Source organism: Dunckerocampus dactyliophorus, chromosome 9 (genome assembly GCF_027744805.1).
Source record: "Dunckerocampus dactyliophorus isolate RoL2022-P2 chromosome 9, RoL_Ddac_1.1, whole genome shotgun sequence".
Lineage (NCBI taxonomy): Eukaryota > Metazoa > Chordata > Actinopteri > Syngnathiformes > Syngnathidae > Dunckerocampus > Dunckerocampus dactyliophorus.
Genome location: NC_072827.1, coordinates 29,528,139 through 29,541,724, shown reverse-complemented (window position 1 = coordinate 29,541,724; position 13,586 = coordinate 29,528,139). Strand labels below are relative to the sequence as shown.

The 13,586-nt window shown below is 46.6% G+C and overlaps 1 protein-coding gene across 7 annotated transcripts in view; it reads right to left on the bottom strand.

The window, feature by feature from the left end:
• Positions 1 to 988: 988 nt before the first annotated feature.
• bcl9 (BCL9 transcription coactivator) overlaps positions 989 to 13,586 on the bottom strand; it is a 44,677-nt gene continuing 32,079 nt past the window's right edge. For all 7 annotated transcript variants that reach the window (XM_054786872.1, XM_054786871.1, XM_054786874.1 and 4 more), the window contains 7 exons: positions 9,662 to 9,975; positions 8,711 to 8,818; positions 8,440 to 8,626; positions 8,021 to 8,117; positions 5,768 to 7,943; positions 4,147 to 4,419; positions 989 to 3,865 (listed from right to left, as the gene is read on the bottom strand). In XM_054786872.1, coding sequence (XP_054642847.1) covers positions 2,826 to 3,865; positions 4,147 to 4,419; positions 5,768 to 7,943; positions 8,021 to 8,117; positions 8,440 to 8,626; positions 8,711 to 8,818; positions 9,662 to 9,975 — 4,195 coding nt within the window. In that variant the 3' untranslated portion in view covers positions 989 to 2,825. The remainder of the gene's footprint in view (positions 3,866 to 4,146; positions 4,420 to 5,767; positions 7,944 to 8,020; positions 8,118 to 8,439; positions 8,627 to 8,710; positions 8,819 to 9,661; positions 9,976 to 13,586) is intronic.

Here is a 13,586-nt window from a genome sequence, read left to right as displayed (position 1 = left end):
AGGTGGAGCTGCACAGTCTTCAACATGAGTATACAACACCCTCTACTGGTAGCAGTAGTAAATACAATAATAGTACAAGTAAGTAAATACAACAGAGCACCGATAGATCGCTGTAATACATCACAAGGACGCAGAACGCAATGCTTGTTCATATGCTGTTCAAAAAAATGCTAAATTGCACCTAAAACAGCGAATCCGTGAAAGGTGAACCGTGATGTAGCGAGGGAACACTGTTAAACATATCTGGGGATTACATTTATATTTTAGTTTCAGTATTTTTGATGAGTGCCCTATACGTTACCTCTGGAAGAATGCTGCAAATAAATAGAGTAACAACTAGGGATGCTTCAATCAGGGTTTTTTATGCTGCAGATTCCGATACCGATTATCCAGGACTGAAATCAGCAGATACCGATCACATGGACTAGTTATGTTAGCCACGAGTGCCGTATAACAACATCCCTTGACTGCCAGGGGACCCAAAAAGTAGGTAATTACTAATCAAAAAAAAAATTTCATGGGACACAGAATTCCTTTGCTACTGGCTGTATGATATGAAAAAAGGAACCATAAAATCACCTACATTGAGCCAAATATATTTTTTACTTACTTTTTGAAGACAACTGCTGAAACTTCCAGAGGATGAGACGCCTTCCTAAAGGAGACTTCGGCGAACTCAGCTTCTTCCACCGCTGGGAAAGGCTTCTCATCTCGTCCGATGAATTCAATTATCAAACATTGATAGACGCCGTATCGAGTGGGTTTGTCCACTGTGGTGATACGTCAACGTCGCCGCCATATTGGATGTGTCAAAGCTGCGCTTTGACATATTCAAGATTCAAGAGAGTTTTATTGTCATGAATATGTCAAAGCGCAGCCTTGACACATCCAATATGGCGGCGACGTTGACGTATCACAACAGTGGACAAACCCACTCGATGCGGCGTCTATCAATGTTTGATAATTGAATTCATCATATTTGATACAGTTGGGAAACAGGCACCAAAAACAATGTATATGAGCTTCGCAATTTTTTGTGCCTGTCTCCCAAGTATATTACTACACGTGCGAATCTATAAACGAGAGGCATTAACTTCAATGTATTTGTAGAAAGGCGTTTTATGAAAGTATGTACATTTACTTGTATTAATTTCAACCTTGACACATCCAATACGGCGGCGACGAAGACGTACGGCTCAGCGCTGGTTGCGGCGTCTGCGTATATGTCTATCGTCTGGCGCATGAAAGCGAGTGTTAGCCACATGGCAGCATTATCTGCCGTGAGCTTTCAAAACTCTCCATACGTCCAAGTGTTGTTCTTCAAATGCCGTATTAAAGCTTTTTAACGTGCTACCCCCGCCGGGTATTTTTCGTGACATGTGTTAGATATTTGGTCCCACACGGCAGACATGCTAGTTTTTGTTTTGCAGGAAGTAGGAGGACGACACCGCCAAAGATGTTAGTTAGTTAAGACACTACATACAGGAAAAGGTTGCTGCGGGTAAGTGCTATTGCAATCAGCCGATACTGATTGGTGCGTTTTTAAATATTTTGATGAGGGCCTATTAAAGAATTAAGGGCGATAAATGCTAAATATTTGTAGTTGATGAATGAGAACTATGAGGAAAAATAACAAAACATGGACACACACATACACATTGACATATAAGTACATACAGACACATACAGCACGGACGACATGTATATACCAAAACAATATCTTTTATTTGTAGTCCATCACCACAGCCCTGGTAGACTATTTGCACCAAAGCCAACGGAGAAACACAATGACAAGCTTATACAACAGAGAAAAAGAGAAGAGGAAGTCAACTGGATGGTAAAAGCAGTGCGTGTTTACATTGGTGTCTCACTCTGGCCACCTTAACTATATCGCTAACTAGTTCTATGGCAGACTTGCTGCGGCGTTAAGCCACTCCATTCTGCTGACCATTTTGGGGGGGAGGGGGTTATTGCTGTGGGAATGATTCACCCAGAGTCAACAAGAGAAAAAAATAAAAACAGGTACAAGAAGACACATAGCACATCTGGGTATTAGCAATAGTATTCACGCTGGCTAAAGAAGTCCTGGATGTTTTTGGAGTACTTTGCTGCAAAGGCCCTCAGGATCCCCCCTCCCATCACACACACTTCATGTGGTAAAAATAGAGAAAGAAGACGCTTTCGGCAGACGGTCCGTGTTTGTGCTTTTTTTTTTTCTTTCTTTCTTTAATAATACTATTATCTTAATGAGGTCATAGTTTGGTTTGTTATACACTGGAGTTACAAAGGAAATTAAAATAGACTAATATTCCAATAGCCCACCAATGGAAAACAGTACAGTATTTTTTTTAAGGGGGGTGCTTCCTCCCCCCCCCAAATAAAGTCGGGTAAGGAGGAGGTCGAGAGGTCACTGATAGAATGCCTGTACATACAGAAACACACTCACACACGCACACACACACTCACACTCACACGTATATACTGTACAAAAACTGTCAATAAAAACAAAAAACAATGGATGGAGTCGTCGCAAAGCCATCGTTGGTCTCCATCCTGTTCCATACCATGATCTTATTTTGGGGGAAAGTATACTGTAGTACTCCACGCTGAGCTCAAGTCCTCTTGGTTGTCCTCTTTAAAGTCAAAAGCAACAAAAAACCCCCACGAGAACAGTTTTTTGCACAACAATTCCATACATTCTGAAGTTCATGAGTCAAAATGTGGCAAAAAGATGTCCACTCTGTCCATTTTTGTGGATAATACTTCCTTCCTTTCAGTCTATGGACACGCTGCCAGAGAACATTCACCATACAAAGTTCCCCGCATTAGAACATTCCGGGACCCGGACTGAAGCCCATGTCCATGTCACGTGGCCTCATCTGACCCCCCATCATCATTGTCTGCTGTGGGGGGCCACCCATGCCCTGCAGTGACATCATCATGTTAGGGGATCCCCCAGGTCCAGGGTGGGCCATTTGTCTCCCCTGCATCATCCCTCCCGGACCCCCAGGGGACATCATTCGGGGTTGGTGGCCCATCATGCCTTGGCCCATGAATCCTGGCGGGCGCATGGAGTTGTGGCCGGGGTTGCCGATCGGCATGTCTTGGGGTCCCATTCCCCCGCCGGGTCCCCCGGGCATTCCACCCATACCCTGCATGGGCATTCCCATTCTCGGTGGACCGTCACCCATCATGGCCTGCATGGGGAAGCCGGAGGGGTGCGGCGCTTTGCCTCCGGGATTGTCTCCTCCACCGCGAGGGAAGTAGGACAGAGTCTGGCTGGGTTTTTCCGAAGGGATAATCCTGGACAGGTCGAACTCGGGAATGCCGGACGCTCCCGGCCGCATCACCTCGTGAAGATCCGCCTCACTGAATCCACCTTGCATGTTGTTGAACTCCGGTCCCCCGGGGGTGTTCGGCTTACACATGACCCCGTCCGCCCCTCCTCCGTGAGGCATACTACCCATCCTCCCTCCCAAGGGGCCTCCCTCTCCCTGGAAGCCCATGGGGTGGCCGGGAAAACCTTGGGGTCCAGGGCCGTTGTGCGGAGAGAAGGGGCCCTGCTGGGACGGGGACTGGGTGAGCGGGTAGCCTTGGTTTCGGTGGGGATACCCGAGACGTCCCTGGGGCATCATTTGAGGGTTTGCCATGCCGGGGTCTTGCGGGTTTGGTGGGATCATCATGCCATGAGGCATCATACCGGGGCCCATGTTGGGGGCGTTCGGGGAAGGCATTTGCGGGGGCATGCCGTGTGAGAGAGGCTGGGACCCCATTGGGTTCATACCCAGGGGGCTGAGGGCCGGCATGGGTCCAGCGTTGCCAGGTCCCATCATGCGTGGATTTCCTTGGTGGTTCATTGGCATACCTTGTGGACAAAAGAAGACAATTAGCTCTTCATCTCCTGAACCGCTGCACACAAAAGGGTGAAAATGGGTGAAAGGGTGAAAATGTTTGTACTGTTCAAGTAGTGTCATTAATTTGCTCCATTGTTTTTACCTTTACCTGAGCAATCTATTATTGGGTGTGATGTGTTGTTTTGTGTTTTATTGGCTGCTGTTCAGTCTGTTCTGACCACAACCCACAGGGGGCGCCTGTAGCGTAATACAACAACTGTGAGCTTACTACAAATAAATATGTCTACCTTACCATTGTTGTTGACTGAAGGCAGATTCGGGGAGCGAGCCGGGGGCGAATCGTCGTCAGAGCTGGCGACGGTCTTGATGGCGTCGTGGTAGAGCGGCGTGGAGCTGGGCATGGCGAACTTGGACATGCGAGACATCATGATGGACAGCGGGTTCTGGGACAGTGTCGGCTCGGGGGGGATGGTGTAAGGGCTGCCCGATGGCACGTTGCCCGGCAGGGACATGGAGCCCGACGCGGCGCCGGAGGAAGGGGGGGCAGAGGCGGGGCCATTACCACCTGGAGGATGTAACAAATATATATTGACTTCAATGTTTAGGAGGTCCCAGTACTTCCTGGTTTTAACAATTTGCACTACTGTACTAGTGCTATGATGTGTCAATGTGAGGTGCAGTACTCTGTATCACCACAAGGTGGAGATAGTGGACTACAGGGCGATATTGTGGCATACACCTTGGGTTTTAAATACCACTGGAAATACAGTAGATGGCTCATGTATTTATTAAATACATGTATTTATTTTTTTATTTTACTCCAAATTGGCTTATTTTTTCCACTTTTTTTGGTCTTTATAAAGCTGTAAGGGTTTTTGTCAAGGGTGATATACAGTAGATTGTAGAAATACATTACATGATTATAGAAAATTGGGAATAAATTAATATATTAATAAATGTGTCTTTTTGTCAAGATTTGAACCTCCAACACTTTTTAAAAAGCAAGTTAAATATGTTTTTAATAAGGGAAACTATAAAAATCCATTCTCAACTTGTGGATCTGGCCACAAAAGTGACTATTGAATATTTGTATTATGTTTAATATACTGACTTGCTGTTTTTTTAAAACACAAACACATAATAATATAAATATGTATACATAACACGCATCTTGATCCTTGTCCTTGGTATATAAATATATGATTTCAATATTATTTCATTGATTTTTACAGTATATCATAGCTATTCTGTTCCTCCGGCCTAAGTTTCTTTATACTGTAGTGTGCTTCAAAATACATATTGCACATGTAATCGTGTGTATTTATGTTTAAATGTGTTTTTTTCAATTTGACATACAAATGAATTTGCTTGGTTGGCCATGTTGGACTATAACAGTGGATCGTCATCATAGAAAAATATCCCAGGATGAGATGAGTTTAAAATGTTGAAGCACCACAGTTGCTCAACCAATGACATCATGTACGAGATCAAATGAGAGTCTCAACACTATTTTGGATGACTGAGAATCTATGCAGGATTCCCCAGTGGAACACAATCAGGAATTTGATGAACTCTGGACTCCGTGGAGGAAGTGGGGGAGAGAAGGATGTTGGCTAAGCTGACATCCATCATGGACAACACCTCTCACCCCCTACATGACACTGTGGGTTCCCGTAGCAGCTCCTTCAGCAGCAGACTGTTACACCCACGGTGTAAGGAGGAGAGGTTCCGCAGGTCCTTCATACCGACCGCTGTCAGGCTCTACAACACCTGCACCACCTGAACCATGTTGTATTCACTATGTATTCTTTACTTGCGTATCTTGCTTGCTGCTGTAACAAGTGAATTTCCCCGCTGTGGGATAAATAAAGTACAAATACAAATACAAATACAACAGGCAGAGTGTGGTTTACCTTGCTCCATGTTCCCCATCATGTTTGGTGAAGTGATACTGAGCGGGGGTTTGCCGCCTTGCGGTGGCACGCCAGGACTCTGCATGGGCGGTTTTGGCGAGGAGGCCCACCCCGGTGAGGGGTTGGGAAGAGAAGGAGACCTCATGTGAACAGGAGAGGCGCCGGCCGATCCCATCATGGAGTGTGGTGACTTCATCGGCGCCGACGATGGAGGTGCCGGAGGAGCGGCGGGGCCCGTGGGACCTGTGAGCATTCCGGCCAGCTGGGACGGCGTTTGAGGTGATTTGAGGTTTCCGGAGGGTGAGCCCATCATGGGGGACTGCACCTGCCTCAGGGGGGGAGATTTGAGTGGGTTGACGCTGGGGGAGTTTCCCCCTCCTGCCTGGACATTCAGATCAGCTGGCTTGCGCCCCCTTTGGCCCTGTTGAGGCCCAGCATTAGAGGGCAGGTGGTTCATACGACCATTGCCCCCCGTTGGTGTAGATCTGTGTTCTGGGCCAAATGGTGGTTCTCCATGTGGGCCCCTCATTCCTCCAGGACCCCCTGGGAAAGGCCGCCCAGGTCCCAGAGGAAAGTCTCCAGGTTGTGGCTGCTCGGGGAAGGGTGGGCCCTGCATCGGCCTTCCTTGAGCCCCCATGTTTTCCATCGGAGGTCCTCCTCTCATTCTCATCATCTCATCTGGACTCATGTTCATTGGAGGCTCTCGTAGTTTGGAAGGATGCATGTGAGGTCCCGGCCCAGGACCTGGTCCCATGCCAAACTCAGGACCCATTTCTCGACCCCCCATTCCTTGGAGCCTTGACGACGGGCTCATAGGACCGTCACCGGGCATTCTAGGAAACATACCCATGCCATTACCAGGCTCCATTCCACCTCTTTGGTGGCTCATCATTCTTTGCATGTCCATCATCATGCCAGGGGGTAGCCCCTTCTCTCCCCCCATACCTTGGTGGAACATTGCTTCTTGGACTGACTGAGGATTTGGGAAACGCTCCCCTCGACCACCTGGACCAGAAAACATGGCTCCGGGACCCCCAGGAAATCCTCGTGCATCTCCCATGCGAGGCGGCATGTCGTCAGGCCATCCCATCCCAGGCCGTGGGGGTCCCTCCATCTCAGGATTAATCATGCCTGAGAAGCCAGGCATCCTCTGCATGTGTGGGGGCATGCCTCTTGGGCCAGGGCCAGGGCCCATGCCCATGCGTTCTGGGTAAGGGTCTTGCGGTCCACTTGGTCCACCCCACATTTCTCCTGGGCCCATCTGATAGGGAGGCGGGGGTCCTCTCATCATGCCACGTGGACCATGGGGGTGCATCATCATGTCTGGAGGAAGTGGCCGGTGCTGCATCTCTTGTTTCTTCCTTTTTTCCTCGTAAAACTCCTGCTGTAACTTCAACCAAGCCACCTGTTCCGGGGTCATTTGATCGCCATCTCCACAAGCTCCTGGACCCCCCATATGGGGACCCATTTCATCTTGCGGAAATGGGGGCATGTCTCTGGGGCCATGGGGTGGGCCAAAGGGCGGACCTTGTGGGCGAGGTCCTCCCGGTCCCCCTGGTGGTCCAAGGCTTTGAGACTGTGCCATCATGGCTTGTAAAGGACCTGGCTCAGATCTCCGGGGTGCACCATCAGGGCCTCCGTCATGGGGCCCAACATGAGGCTGTGCAGGCCCAGGGGGTGGGGCGTCACGGTCGTCTGGGAAAAGCATGCGCTGGATATCTCGCAATGTCTGTAGCGAGCGCTGGCGATGCTCCAACTGTTCTTGGGACAGACCCTCTGTGTTGGCTTCCATGTTCAAAAGTTCCTGAGCCAACTGTTGCTGCTGCTGCTGTGGCGTTAGACCTGGCCCAGGAGGGCCTCCGCCCTGCCCTCCTTCACCCCCTGTGGGAACATTGAGGCCTGCCTCAGGTTGGTTGATGGGCGTCTGGTCCATTGGGGCCGTGTTGTTGCTAGGGCTGCTCCCAGGAAGATTTTTGGATTCAATGCCTGCAGTGGACGACCCATCCTGTGACAGACCACCAGGTTGGCTTCCCTGGTTCGCGGACTGGGGAGGGGCTGGCTCTGCCATGCCCGCTATGGACGGCTTGGATCCGGGCTGGTGGCTCTGTTCTTGGCCATGGGATGGCTGTTGCTGGGAAGACTTTGAGTCATTTCGAAGGGCGTTTGCTGCATTGTTCTTAAATGAAAACACAGAAATGGGGTTAGAACAAAACATGAAGGGCAAAGGTATGAAACATGGATGGGATTTATTACCAGAAGGAGGTGAGCTTTGTCTTTGCTGTTAGAAATGTTTTTCATGTGGAAGGCGATGATGTTTTCTGTATGGCCAGTCAGAACTGCATCAGCTGCCCTGAAGACAGGAAGACAGGCAGCTATCAGCAAACATGAATTATACATTTATACATGTGTATTAGCCATGAAAATACACAGCTACACCATGAAATGACAGCTACAATGTGGGGCAATGATGCATAAACCCAAAGGAACCGAGGCACTGTGGTATGCGGTCTTTATAGGGGACAAACATTCACCACTAAATGCCTGCTCAATGTACCGCATTGACCTGAATATAAGACTTTAAGACTTCCTTGTGTTCTGTTGTCGTTTTGGACTGATCACTCACTACATTCTTAGCAACCAATGCCAAGAGTAGCTACATCGTGCGTCCTTACTTGTTAGCCATTTCTGTGGTAAAGACATAGACGACTTTTGATCCAGGTTTCTGCCCACTGGCAGGTTCTGTCGTGGAGCCCTGGCCTCCCAGTAAATTGTGGGAGGGCGTGGAGGAGCGACTGAGCCCAGCGTTGGAGGTAGAATGGCTGACAGAGTCCGGGGGCTTCACGTCACTGGAGTTACAGTCTGCGGGGAAGAGGACAGGCGTGTTGCTTTAGGACCTGGCGTTTGTGTCGCGTGTCATAGCCGCGTATTTAAAAAGACTCTTACTGAAGAATCCTTTGTCGTCTTCGTCACTTTCTCCCCCAGAACACCAGTCGGCTCCACTGTAAGGCTGCCTCCTCTCCGCCACGCACATCCTCTTTACCCTGGTGCTGTCTGCAGAAACAAAACCAATAGTGGTCTTACACTGGGAGGCGACACAGACAATGGGGGGGACAATGCGGTGTCTGTAACAAGTCTTGTGACGCACACAGTTCTGAATGAACTAAAAATGCATGGTCGTAGACGACTACAGTGTCTCCCACAGGGCATAGGACATCGTCCAATTGTTTGTGCTACAGTATATATGTACTTTATCGGTGGTTAAACAAAACAACCGTGTTCCAATACGGTCAGCTCAAAATTATTCAAAACTATTTAAAATGAAAATTAACACTGAATTCATAAGAAAGAAAAAGTGTAACTTTTAACTTTTAATATAAATGGCCAAAAATGATACAATTTTTGTTGTGATTTCTTGTTACACAAAAATATAAAACTGTCATCCATGTTCTGCGCAGAAAAAAAAAAAAACAACAAGGCTGCCGACATCCATAGCTGACCTCATGTTCTACTTCTTTAGACAAACTTGTTGAAGCCAACAGCGCCTCTACTGGTTGCAGCCACGCAGTGCACTCCATGCTGCCTCAATTGCTTAACAATGAATTCCAAGAGTTGACAAAATGTAATTATTATACCACCCCTAATAAGAGACAGCATCTACTGTACACGAACACAAGAGTAACATAAACTGCAAGCAAAACAGCATTCAAGCATTTTGTTCTGTTCCTTCAGCACCGAGCAGTTAAAACCTTCATTACAAAGACAAACGGCGTCATTTACCTATAAAATCATAGCTTGTGACAGCAAATCTTTACAAGGTCTTCGAGTAGCACCAGCCCCTGAAACCTGCTGCACATGAATCACGCGGCCATTGTACTGTACGGCTGGCTGCCTTACCTTTTTCCTCACTGGTTGGCGTCCCACTCTCGGCCTGTTCAAACGACTCCACGGATGTGCTTCTCTCCCTTTTCACTTTGACTTTGGAGCTCGGGCCGGAGGTCATGCTCTGGCCGTTCTTCAGCCCGATGCCCCCTGACACACTCTGTGCTCCTTTGGCACCCAGGGTCTTGGGATCGCAGGGCGAGGGCTGTGATTGGCTACTAGCGCTCCCCGGCTTACCCTGATTGGGCATTTTAGAGTCCAGCTGGGAGGCAGTGGAGGGGGACATGACAGGAGGTGAGCGTACCATGACCTCCGTCTTAGGTTTAGGGCTGAAAAAAGAGAGAGGAAAGGAGACTTAGTATTTTTTTATGAAAATGTTATTTGACTGGTCAAGTATAACGTCGTAGTTGTCCACCTGTGAGATTAAACATTTAGAGCCCTGTAAACATGAAATAACACCCCTATAGTCCCTTCGTATTACCCAATATAGTAGACATAATAACAAAAATAACACTTGTGCTCGTGTGTATTGCTATAAATGTCTTCCGGTGCTAGGAGAGCATAGTGGCGGGCGGACAGAAAGTAGCGTCGGGGGCTCAGAGTTGAGTTTTAGCATGCCGTGGTTTACGGCTGCAACAGTAGCTCGTGTTGGGGTTTATTGTGCCTGTTGTGAGATAATTCAAACCTGCAAAAAAAAAAAAAAAAAAAAAAAGATGTTGCACCTGTGATCAAGTCTGGTCCTATCAAACATTACAGTAACAATACTGACACATCATGTCAGTGTATAATACTACATATCATTCAAAGCATCTTTGAATGCTTCTTCTGAATCTCTTATATTTATATTTCAGTTCATGTAGTCATTTTTATGCTTTAAAATGCTTAATATAGGCGAAAAATTTGCTTCAATATACATTTGGACAAATAATAGGCCTTATTCAACCACGAAACAGCATGATTTATTTATATATTCCTTAAAACCAAAAGTGGCAAGGGATGAGTGCAATGTCAATGCAAGGCTAAAGTTTTGCCTCACCAAATGGTCAATATAGTCATGAAAACAGTTCCAAAGTCATCCATTAAAATAGATGCAATATGTATGCTAGTCAAAATCCAATTAACCTGTGTATGCACCTGTTGCCATTCATACAAAGTTTTTGTCTGACCATGTTCCGTGAGATTCTTCTGATTTAAAATATGTGCCTTGGCTCAAAGGTTGGGAAACAGCTGCAATGTTAAAGAGTTAACAAGATCCTATTATGAGAGGGCGGTTTTGCCATTTGCCATTTTGCCAAGCGACTACAAAAAAGGAAAATAAAAATACATGAGTCAAAAGAAACTTTTCCCTGTACCGTACCACTTCAGGCATTTATTTAACCTGAAGTCATGTTCACCCTACTCCTGCACACTTAAAAAGCATAAACCACAACAAGCATACAAAAAACCTCTTAGTTTTATATTTAATTAACTATTATATAATCTTTTTTGGAGGAAAAGGAAGCCTTTACAGAAGCACGTCCTCTGCAATTGTCCCTTCCTGAATGTATGCACACACTGTACACCAGGACATGTGTCACTTTTTTAAAACACGTCCATCATGAGCAACATGAGAAACAGTGTTTGATGAACGCATGATCTGTACAGCTTTTCCTGGCCTTAATCGTCGCTCAAAATAATACTCTTATTTTGCCAACTGAAGATATATACCAGCCAGTGCATCCAGTGAAGAAGCAAATTAAAGGCTCACCAAAAATGCGCAAATTAGTCACAGCAGCCCGTAAGACCAGCTCCCATTTAGCACAAATTAAATCTTCAAGATGAAACACTTTTAACGTACAAAATAATCATCATATTGACTTCATCGCACACAGAACAATGAACAACTTCGTCCTCTGCCTCCTTTCTTCTTCTGCACTGTGCTCCCTGCGTTGTGCAGGCGCTGTCACATGAGGCGTTCAAATTTGCGCACCCCTGGGGGTATGCGTACCCAACTTTGGGGACCTAGGCTCTACATGCCAGTTGAATAGCCCTGCTCTTGTCAAAAACCTGAGTTCATACAATTCAGAATTCAACCAACACTGTAGGGCAAAATAATTGTTTTGTATTTTTATTAATAATGATTTTTTTGACCCTGGAACTGATTCTTTGAAAAGCCTATTATGATAAGCGTCCAGTACAGATTGTGTTCTTGTTAGGAAGCCTAATGGTCGACCTGATCCATGGAAACCAACAGAAGGTTAAAAGGATAAAACCAGTGTGACTCCACAAGACTACATAATTTACACTGTGGATAATTGCACACATTTAAACTTACAAATGTTACAAACATGACCCATTTCGACATGACTGCTGCCGCTTACTAGAGTGCTATGAAAGCAGCTCAGTCTCGTTGAGCAGATGAATCCAACTTTCAGGGAACTTTCTTTCCACACCCTAATCCGTCCCTCCCACTCGTCCTCGTACACACTTGTACAAGCAGTGTGAAGCGAATGCCAACAAGTCCAAAAAGCACAACCACAGCCGAGCTCACTATATGTACAAACACATGGGGCTTGCGAGTAGAAAAAGGAGGGAAGGGAAGAGAAGGCCAGGGAGAGTTTTTTGGCAGTCCAGACAGCTGTTTCCAGAGACTGAAGCATGAGTTAGCAGGGAAACGCTCCAAAGACAATGCACTCCCTGAACTCAGGACATCTCCGGATCACACAAGGAGGACCTTTGGTTGAGGCTACACAGACATGAACTCAATTCCAGTAGCATTGTCATACATTGTCAGGTACACCCGCATGCTGAGAAAACATCACGGCGCCTTGTAGTCTTGATGACAAACATCTCACAACTGTCTTTTTTCTGACCTTAAAAACATGCATTTGGGCCTCATATTTACAGCTCTTCCATTTAGGTTGCCTGATGTACAGTCTATGTAGCATTTTCGGAAAGCAAAGGACTGAAGGGGCCAAACTTCTTCCTCCATTATTACAGTCGTCCCTCACTACATCGCGGTTTGAACATTGCGCCCTTACTCTATCACGGCTTTTCACAAAGTCATTAATAAATGATCGCTGTTTCGTGGTTGAACGCGAGGGTTTTAGCCTAGGATTTTTTGAAGCTGTGGTGGTGGGCTGCATGGGAGGCCGCCTGCCGCCGCTGTGTCGTGCCGCCGCTGCGTCGCTGTGGCAGCAATTTTGTTTTCATATTTAAATTTACTGTCGGTAATAACGTCAACATTTTCACAGGCTTGAACAAGAAATGCATTACTTAACTTCTTTCTATGCCAACAGGGCAGACAGGTGATCCCGGTGAGCATTTTTCAAAATAAAGTGTAGTGAAAGGTTTTTATGATATTTGATCTTGATATTTTTATTTCAGGGCCGCACGGTGGTCTAGTGGTTAGCACGTTGGCCAATACAGGAACAGCCTGAAGATCGGGAAGACCTGGGCATTTCTGTGTGGAGTTTGCATGTTCTCCCCGTGTGCGCGTGGGTTTTCTCCGGGCACTCCGGCTTCCTCCCACATTCCCAAAAACATGCAGGTGAGGCTAATTGCCGACTCTAAATTGCCCATAGGTATGACTGTGAGTGTGAATGGTTGTTTGTCTATATATCTATCTATATGTGCCCTGCGTTTGGCTGGCGACCAGTCCAAAGTCGCCCGAAGTCAGCTGGGATAGGCCCCACGACCCTAATGAGGATGAAGGGGTATAGAAAATGGATGGATGGATTTTTATTTCAAACTAATCAAGGTCAATATGTAAATAATAGTCTATACGCGTATCAATATAGCACAGGGGTGCTCACACTTTTTCAGCCTGTGGACTACTTTTAATATGACCATGTCCCAAAGATCTATATATATATAGATCTTTGGGACATGACCATGTCCCAAGATATAGATATATATATATATTCCCTGTTTATAGTAGGAGGTAGATCTTTGGGACATG